Consider the following 10,707-nt stretch of genomic DNA (forward strand, 5'->3'; position numbering starts at 1 on the left):
ATGTGACGAGGCACCAAACAAAAATAGTCAACATGTGATACCACCACGACAGATCTTTGGTTGTCATCTCAGTGCTAATGGCGTAAGTCCACCCATCGCATCAAGATCACATATCCGAGGGGAAGGTGTTTCTCTCTCTAAATATTAAACTTTAATCAAAATAATTAAAACCTATGGACTTATGGGCCAAACACAATTGGTACGTTTGCGTGCGTTTTGACAGTTTTTCCATGGAAAAACTGTCAAAACGCACGCAAACGTACCAATTGTGTTTGGCCCATTAGGATGAAGAATTGACCACGCAACGCCTCTACGTGATGTTCAAAGAAAACTATCTGCTTCAAGATTCCCCCAAACACACGCAACGCAACAATCGCGCCGCGATTTTATCGCTTGGCGATTGCGATTTTGTCGTTGGTATGGAAGCGTAAATGGAACATTCCCTTCAGCGACCTAACGGCGACCTGGGGGGGACCTTTGAGGACACTCCTCACGGAATCCAAATTTCTAAGTACTCGCGTTTTCAATACGGATTACACACGTTTCGATACGGAAGCAACGCACAACTGTCAATTTTATAATTTCAGCTTTGCTGCGTCGCAGCATGCGTGAAATAATAAAAATGACAGTTGTGCCTTACTTCAGTATCGAGTGGTGTGCCCTTGAAAACGCGAGTACTTTTTAGTTTGGATTCCGTATTAAATCTGTACTATACCCCCACTCGCATATCAGTCCCATACTGGTTTTTCGCATACTGAGAAGATAATAATCATTGGAGTTTCAAATCGCATCTTCCATATTACACGTTGAAAAAACTACCGTTTTGACTCAAACTCCGAACATGACTCATATTCCGAAAACTTGCTTTTAAATGGCAATTTTAGCTTTATTTGGGTAATTTTCTCCATATGAGATTGAATTCGTTTGTAATCTTGATCCTCAGGAAGGAAAACCGATGAAAGTTTTTGTTTTAGGGCGCCAAGACGCCCACGAAAGTGCTGAAAAGTCAAATGGGACTGTTATTCGAGTGGGGGCAGTATATTGACAATCCATCAAACAATTTGCGATGTTTGAAAAAGTATTGTAATTAGGAAGTGTCGAGATGGATCCGACCGACCAAACCAAATTGAGCAAATTATTTTCCAATTGTGTGGAAGCTCGATTTAAATTTACTTTTTATTCATATAAATAAACTTTTTTATTCAAAATACCACTAATTTATCATGCATTTGATGTATAAAAAAGTAAATTAAGTGGGTATTCCGACTTGCATGCTAACAAAATTTAGACGGTAATACAACGTCAGACTATGCACTTGTAACTCGTCTGGCTGATCCACGACAGAGTAATGCGATGAAGAGCCGGAACAGTAACCATGTATGTATGTTTGTTTACGCGACTTATTATTCATCGTCTTTAATAGGCACGATCGTGACATGAGAAAATCAAAGCGATGAATAATTCGCGTGATGAAGCATAACATATAGCAAAGCAATATTGCTTTCATTGGTTTTGAGCTTGTGGGACCTCAGGTGGCAAATATCTGCCTTGATCATATGTACGTATAATAAAGCCACATTCAGCGGGATAAAAAAAGGAAACTCATTATTTGGCCACAACTGGCGGAGCTGTTGTTTAACGATAAAAGTTGATGATTACATACCCATCGGACTTTTCTAGATCCGGATGTATATGTCAATTCTCAAATGTGCTGAAAAAATTACAATCATTTAAAAAATGATTGATTTGATAGTGGAGTTGTTGTCTTTGTCTCCTGTTCTCCTGCAGGACTCTACACTAAGCACTCAATGCTTAGTGTAGAGTCCTGCAGGAGAACTGCTTTATGCGATTTTTTACAGGTCGCCTGCTCGTTTGGAACGCTAAATCGTGGGGAGATGACAAGGAAATCTTGTTCTCTAATCTGCTTTAAATTCAAATTTTTATGAATTTTGTGCTAAATTTGGTACTATTTTGAATAAAGTTCGAAAAAGCATCTACTAACTAGATTAATGCTATTAGACGAACTTTCAAATATTAAAATGGAATTAAAAATTTTATAACGGAAAGAAAGCAAAACTACCTTTGATTGTAACTTTACATACACGTGTTTTGTTCTCAACAGTAAGACAGTCTTGACTCGAAATATTTTCTATTCAAAATACAACTATCAGAAAACTATTGAAATATTTATTATTCATAATGTACTAATTAAAGTAAAGGTTCAAGTCAAGTTCATAATAATTTATTCAGGAGTGATCAATTGTCAAGTATAATGGCAAAGGTTGCTATGATTCTACATTCTCTCCCCTCTTTTAACAGATTCCTAAAGCTAATGGTTTCAATGTTTATATAAACTTCTTATATAATATTTAATTCAATTCAAAATCTGCTAAATATGCTGGTTTTTGCTTCTGCCTTTGTTGATTTTGGAAGAGGTCTTCGTTAATTCGTTTGCATTTGGCTATTGGTGGATTTACGGTTTGAGTTTTATCTGTAAATAATTTCATGTTAATTTTGAGCGATACATATAAAAATGAGTTATACAGTCGACTCTCCACATCTCGATGTTCTATATCTCGATATCTCTCCCTATGTCGATGGTTTCTTCGGTCCCTTCAATATACAAACGTTTGAGCATTCTACATCTCGATAACCTCCCTATCTCGATGTGTTCTGATCATATTTCGTTCTGGATTCACTCTCCTTATGTCGATATGTTCAAATTTTTAGGCTACTAGACCATCTTTGGACAATAACAAATACATCAACAACAGGAAACGACATTTGTTTTGTTGTCGTTTTTCATAGCAACGAGCTTTTTTTGGATCTAGTACCCATTTCAATTTTCCTTCCATTCCTCGATCTCTCCCTATCTCGATGGTCCCTTCAATATCGAGATGTGGAGGGGCGACTGTATTATGTTACAGCAAATATAATACCATTAATTGAATCAGCTTCTGTAATTAAGTCTTCTTGATTAAATGGGTTTCTGCATATGATTTTCTTGGTATGATTTATGTGTCGATTTGTGATTACTCCCGTTTTCAGATTTTTTAAATTCAGCCTTGTTCCGTCTCGTTTGATGACTTCATGTTCTTGGGTGTCAAATGTTGGTGTTAGTTTGTTTCTTTTAATAACGTTTTTAACAACTACTAAATCACCAACATCAATATTGCAGGCAGTTGCTCTTCGTTTCTTGTCTATATAATTCTTCCCCTTTTCTTTCGCTTGTTCGTCATTCTTCAAAGCTTTATTTATATCAATTTTCCTGTTAATTCCTGGTATTCCGTCCCTTATATTCCAACCAAACATTAGCTCCGAAGGTGAATAATTAGTTACTGCATGTGGTGTACTACGATAAGCGTGTAGGTAATCTTGTAAATCTGTTTTCCAATCTCGACCCATTGAGACGCTAATTCGTATAGTTTTCAAGAGTGTCCTATTCTGTCTTTCTACCAAACCGTTCTGGAAAGGGGCGTACGGTACTGTATGACATATTTTAATTCCATTCGATGTACAAAACGTTGAAAAATCATCTGAGGCGAAGGGTTGTCCATTATCGCATACTATTTCTTGTGGATAACCGAACCTGGCAAATATTTCTCTCAATTTGGTAATTGTATTCTTTGCAGTCATTGAGTGGACCAATACAGTCTCAACATATCTGGAGAAATAGTCAGTTATTACGAGAAGGTGTTGTCCTGATACAATTTCCGTATAATCAATAGCGATCTTCTTCCATGGTCCATCAGACATACCGCTTCTTGAAATCGGAGCAACATTTGGTTCTGAAACTATAATACACCCGGAACAGCAATGAACAAAATCCTCAACCATTTGGTCCATCCTAGTCCACCACACTTTTGATCTTAGTCGACGTTTCATAGACGACATTCCGAGATGTGGGTTATGGGCTAGCTTCAACACTTGGTTCTGTAGACTTCTTGGCACCACAATACGTTGATCCTTCATCAAAATATCTCCATCAGTGGTTAAGCTTTCGGCTATCTTTTTATATCTGTATAACAGCTTTGGCCAACGCTTAACGTTGTAAGGCAACCAACGTATAATTTCCTGTAGTTCTACATCACTTTTAGTAGCGGTTCTAATTTCGTCAAGTGACAACGCATTTGGACAGGTATCGGCAGCAATCAACTGAATTATTCTCTCTGATTCTTCATCAAAACTTGTACCTTCGTTTGGAGTAGATTGGCATAATCGTGATAATGGATCTGCGATGTTGTTTTTCCCTGGCCGGTACATGACTTTATAATTGTATGCCATTAGACGTAATTTCCATCGTTCTATCCGTGGGGAAGGTTTTAATCGGTCTCCGAAGATTGCTACTAAGGGTTTGTGATCGGTGACTAACCAGAAAAACTTTCCATACAAATAGTGATAAAATTTTTCACAAGCCCAAACTAACGCCAAAGCCTCTCTTTCGGTCTGGGCATATTTTTGTTCTACAGTTGTCAAAGTTTTGGAAGCGAAACAGATGATACGATATTCTTCATTCTTGCCTCGTTGTACAAGAACAGCACCTAATCCAACCGGACTGCCATCTGCTATTACGTATGTATCGTCGGATGTATCGTAATAACCTAGCGTTTCGTCTTTGAGAAGTATTGTTTTTATTTGTTCAAATCGGTCTTGATGAATCGATTTCCATTCAAATGGATTTCCCTTTCGAGTGAGTAAATTTAATGGGTAGGTTAAAGTGGCAAGATTTGGAATGTACCGGTGGACAAAATTGATTAAACCAAGGAAACTTCGCGTTTCTTCAGCTGATTTTGGAGGTTGCATTTTTGATATAGCCTCTAGTTTAGAGCGTGACACAGATATTCCCTTTTCTGAGATATGATATCCCAAAAACTCAAGTTCATTGACGTAGGCTTCTACTTTTTCTGAGTTCAATAGGACGTTATATTGCTTAAGGCGATCGTTCACTAATTTCATTCTATGAGTTAACTCATTAATATTTTTAGCGGGAATCAAAATATCATCGATAAATACAATAAGCCATGGGAAATCGGCAAAAATTACATCCATGACTTTTTGAAATAATTCAGGTGCCGCCGAAAGGCCAAACATCAATCGTTTGTATCTCATTAACCCCACGGGTGATATAAACGTGGTGATATAACGACATTCTTTTCGAAGCAAAACTTGATGGAAGGCTTGCTTGATATCAAGTTTTGTAAATATTTTGTTTCCGCCAATTTTCCTAGTGATTTGCTCAAGCGTAGGAAGTGGATGCATTTTCCTTACGACAGCTTTATTAGCCTCTCGGAGATCGACAACGATGCGGACTTCATTTGAACTTTACCGCTTCACAAGCATTGGGGAAACCCATTCGGATGCTGTGGTTACACGTTCTATTACATCTTGCTCCTCGAGCTCCTTAAGCTTTCGTAAAGTTAACTCTTCGAGAGGAAAAGGAATTTTTTCACTTTCGCTCAGGATATCTTCATAGGCGCCGGTATCGATGATGAAACAAAGGGCCACTCCTCCAACTTCTACTCGAACCGATCGTTTCGATCCAAGATGGAACAAATTGAAAACACTTGCTTCATCCTCTTCGTTGTTCAACGCCGCATTGTCCTCAACCTGACGCACAAAACATTTTTTTTTCTTCTGTTGTTCTGCAGATGGGAAAGTTACAGCTCTTTTCTTTCTTAGAAAACAACACCTGGCAAAATGTCCAATCTGTTTGCAGCTCTTACACTTCTGACTTATTGCAGGACAGATCGGATCTGATGACATGTGACGACCATCACATTTGAAACAGCGTAGTTTCTTCGGAAATTTCGTTAACTTCGAGTATATCATTTCCAGAATCATGTTGAGCATGATCGGTACTGGGTTTCGTTTTTGAGCCATGTTGTTCCCACATGGTGAGCTGTAAAGTAACGGATTCTAGTGTGCGGCCGATTCCGAGAACCTCGTTGAGTGACCGATCTTTCTCCAAGCACTTCCTGCGTAGCTGCTCGTCTTTCGTCGTCGCGATGATTTGATCAACAATGATGCTTTCTGTTTGCTCTCCGTAGTCACAATTAACAGCTTGTTTTCGAAGCCTCACAACGTAAGTGTCGAGTTTTTCTTTGGTACAGGGACCCATTTGGCGGAATTTCTGCCTCTCGTAAGCCTTAGACACCCGTGGTATGAAGTATTCATCCAATAAATCCAAAGCTGCACGGTAGCGATTGTTGATTACATGCTCTTCATCTACTACAATCTTTCCAATTATTTTCCGCACATCCGGTCCGCCGAATAGCATTAGGGTCCTAAATTTCTCCTCATGATCCTCGACATTTTTCCACAACAAATAAGCGTCGAAATGTTCTCTCCATTTCTCCCACCGAAGAGCACTACATCCATCAGCTTCCTCTACAAACGGAGGTATTATTTGATTCACCTGTACGGACGAAATATTTATTTTTGGTTACTTTCGAAGATCATCCCTAATATACAGGGCTTCGTTATAACATTTTTTTTTTCAACAGAATCATCCTCACAGGTAAAGCTCGAACTACAATCTGTCATTCCATAATTATAGTTTCCGAAATACATGCCACACTATCGGCTTCGAAACTATAATATAGATCGTAGTCTTCCGCTTTCCTCTGATACCGAAACCATCCTAGTTTCCGGATTTTGACCATCGAGCTTAGATTATAGTCCTCCACCTCCTTTCAGTTTTTAAAAGCCAACCTGGTTGTCCAGGTTTTGAAACTGTAGCTCAGACCATAATCTTCCGCTCTACAGTGAACGGGTTCCGAATAATTCTAGAAAACCATCCTGACTAGCAGGTTTCTAAAATATAGATGGAATTACTACCCGATTACTGTACTTACTTATGAGAATCATCCTGTCTCTACCCAGGTCTCATTTCCTACTGAGGCATTCAGTGAATTGGCCTCACCTCTGCTCTTCGGGTTCTCAATGTTTCAAACACGTTCTCTGAGGAATTCCGGGGTCTCATTAGAAATTACTTTCTAATGCAGACTTCATCCCTAAGAATATCACCTCTCAACTGCTAAACAATGAGAAATCATCCCTGAAGAACCAGATATCTGACGTCCTTTTCAGGAATCACCTTGAGGTCTGTTAACCATCAAATTTTCTTACCATCGGCCAAGCAAAGGTTGCTATGATTCTACAATGGGTTAGTATAATAGAGGTAATAAACTATAGAGGACGATTGTCGCTGCGGTTGCTTTTGTTATCGTCTCCAAACCTGTTGGGTACCTATCTGTCAAAACGTACTGATTTTTCCTTCAATGACATTTAGTGCCCTATCCTCGCCAGCAAAAGATGTTTCGCCAGTGACGACAGCGACAATCTTCCTCTATAGTTTATTACCTCTATTGTTAGTATGTAAGAATCAACGCCGCTCTATCAAAAATCCTTATTCGGTCACTTAGCTACACCTAAAAGATTGAAAACTAAAACAACGAAACTGATACTTACGTCATCATCTTCATCCTCCGTGTTCTGCATTTGCGAGTTACTCAAAGCCATTTTTATTATGACCGCTCCGGTTCGCACTTTCCCGCTGACTGGCCAAAAAGCAAACAATAAGTTTTGCTGTGCTTTTGCATGAGCTTATGTAGGGTCAGGTTTTGCTTTGCCCAGTCTTGTTTTCGGATGGTGTACACGTTGAGCAATTATTACTTCACTCGCACTTTTGCTGAGTTTCACTGCTGCATTTATGTCACATTAACGTGGTGTGCTTCTTTTCTTTCCAGCAAACAGCGGCACTTTTTGAATACAGATGTGCACATTAATTTATACTGTAATGTTTTTTTTTTCGCGATTGTTGAACTAATTTAGCCGGTTTAGTCTATGGAGCCAAGTTGCATTCACGAAGTGCTTACTCTGTTTATATTTTCGATGAGAGAATCCAATTCAGTGCTATTGTTTATATTGTTACCATCTTCATTGCATTTATCGATTGGTTCCTTACTTTGCTTCCGACTGCTTGTCTGCGTCGACTTGACCAACGTTATGGCGCTCCTATCTTCACTTTATACTTTTCGAGATCTCTTATGATAAGATAACGTAACAATACTTCGGACGTTTATAATGTTAAGATTCACCCTACTTTATATATTTTCAGTCACTTGTTTACAACCAGGAAGAATCCGATTAGTTATATATTCATCCATCCACAAATGATGGCACAACTACAACGTACTAACATCGTACTAAATTATTGATCCAACGAAATCGATATTATGTTAATTATAATTATCTAAATGCTTTCGTTGTTTGTGCCACTAATAGTTTCAAACGAGTCACCCTTTCCGATCGAAATTAATTATACCTCCTTTTATCACGCGTCCTAATCTTCGCTGTACTCTCGTGACAAATCTTCACGGTTCCCATTCACGCACAGAATTTTCGTCATTTTCAAGGTTGAACTTTCCGACCGAATTTTCATCTGTTCCACTGATTCCTACAGCCGCACACAAATCGGAAGGGAAATTTATTCTTTGTCACTGAAAAAAAGAGTCAAATATGTAAAATCCACGGCCGCAATCGCGAGTCGTACATCGCAACAATAATTTATAAGAGGGATAGAGAGATCCGTCTGACTGCCAGCTCAACTACTTTGCGAATGGAGCATATTTTCACAATGATGGTCTTCATAGGCGCCGCGTAGTTCCTCCATCGCTGACGTCGATTCCGCTCTCCGATAAAAACTGAGAGTGAGTGAAAAACTCGCCGTCGCCGTTGCGTCGTGTTTCGCGTCATCCACTGAAGATGTGTTTTTGCCTTTGGCTGGCGTCCATGGCGTATCAACAACCACACTCAGCTGATATCACGCGAAGTATTAAAATAATTGAAGAGACGGAGAGCGTGGCAAAAATATAACTCCCACACCCTAAAACGGGATTGTTTTCCGGACGCTTTGAACAGCTGTAATGCCATGTCATGTGAGATGAAAACGGAAAATCCCTAATTGTTGATCTTCGAAACTAACCACAGCCGTTGGTTGTTTTCGTTTCCTTCAAAATCTATGGTTCAGTACTACTGAATCAGTAGAGATATAACCGTCATTAACGACACAGTGAATATTAATAAATATTAATATTTATTGAAAGACCATTCGTGACTTGATATTTGCAATTGGGTAAAAAATATATCTTGTACAGGCATATTGTGTATGATTCGACTCATCAGTTTGAATCATCGCAGGATTTTCCGTTGAAAACAGCGAATTGACGTTCTTCGCGTAGAACGATAGATAAATATTCTTTATTTGATCGCCCCGATTGATTTAAAACTTTTTTGGGGCGAAATTATTTGTTCGCAAATGATTGAATCGATGCGATTTTGCGTGAACTCAAGCACACAGAAAAGTTTTTTCGCGCACGAGGGATCGATGATTGAGCATTGAGGACGATTTTGCCAACAACGATCTTACATGTAGCATTATCACTATTGACTACATGTATCTATTAGTTGCTCTCCGTGATTTATCTGTGTGGTACTAGCCGAGATACTAGTGAACATTGTGACGTACGGTAAATAAAGTATGACAAACCTGCATGCACGCACTCACCGTGAGACTCTTTCCAATCATCCAAGTAGCCACGATGCTACCTTACCACAATCAGTATTTTAAGTCATCACAATGGCGATCCTGCCAGGTGTTGCTGTATTTTCACGATTTACAGAATCTAAAAAAAAAAAATTTACTGGTTGAAAAGAGATCACTCTGAGCACAAAATGGAAATAGTGTTTGAGCCGTAGCGTGGACTCCCAGCGCCCTTGGCGAACCCGTTGTTGGGCGCCCCTTACTTTCATGCATGTTCAAGGCAAATAGTATGATAAGAGGTAGGAATATATTTTTAAAATCACCTTTTTGTGTGGTGGATTTAATAAATGTTTGCTTTATGAATTCCTTAAGCCTCTATATCCTGCATATGTTCCAATAAGTAGGAAGTAAGGATTATTAAAAGGCAAAGGCAAAAACATTTTCTAAAAACCTTTTTCTAGAAATTTTACGATTTTCTAAAAGATTAAATAAACCAACGCAAGCAAAAGAAACTAGTGGATTTAGCTAGGCCAATAAAATCCATCCTTCAAGTGTGCCGGTCAGGCAGTGGTTGGATCACTATCGGACGTAGTTGCATCAAGAAGAACCCTGCTTAGGAGTGGATCGAATGACCTTCAGAATCGCCTTGGTCGTTATTTTGAAAGAACTACTGGACTTCAAAATGAAGTACAACTTTGGAGAGGATTGGTAGAAGGTAGAAATATCAATTGGACCAAGTCGTATTAAAAAAGAAACAACTCCGGACCTATTCTGATCAAGATATATCAATTCCTGGAGGGGGTCTATCGGTAGCTTGGTAGCATTGGTTGCATTGGTTAGGCCAATAACTTTCAAGTGGATCAGTTGCCATCATTACTGAAATCCCTCGATGCAGATTCTCGAATTCAGTCTTTAGATAAATGCATCGTTTAAAGCTTTACCAGATTGTATAGACGCAGAATAAAACAAATCAAATTCCAAATATCATCGAATATTCAACAGCTTTGCTTGTTTTTTCACCATCATGCAAGTGTCTGGTTTAAAGGAATTGGAAATATCACTGAATCATATGCGATAGTTAACGATAGAGTGCGGTAGAGATTCAAATAGTTTGCCAAACTCCCTATCACTACTTCCGAGTATCTATTAGTCGCTATTACATA

At 38.8% G+C, this 10,707-nt stretch overlaps 1 protein-coding gene across 1 annotated transcript in view; it reads right to left on the minus strand.

The window, feature by feature from the left end:
* LOC134226594 (tetratricopeptide repeat protein 39B-like) overlaps positions 1-8,613 on the minus strand; it is a 62,469-nt gene extending 53,856 nt beyond the window's left edge. The window contains exons 1-2 of the mRNA XM_062707464.1: positions 8,327-8,613; positions 7,471-8,122 (exon numbers count right to left, since the gene is read on the minus strand). Coding sequence (XP_062563448.1) covers positions 7,471-7,521 — 51 coding nt within the window. The 5' untranslated portion in view covers positions 7,522-8,122; positions 8,327-8,613. The remainder of the gene's footprint in view (positions 1-7,470; positions 8,123-8,326) is intronic.
* Between the last annotated feature and the right edge of the window lie 2,094 nt (positions 8,614-10,707).

Source organism: Armigeres subalbatus, chromosome 3, assembly GCF_024139115.2.
Source record: "Armigeres subalbatus isolate Guangzhou_Male chromosome 3, GZ_Asu_2, whole genome shotgun sequence".
Lineage (NCBI taxonomy): Eukaryota > Metazoa > Arthropoda > Insecta > Diptera > Culicidae > Armigeres > Armigeres subalbatus.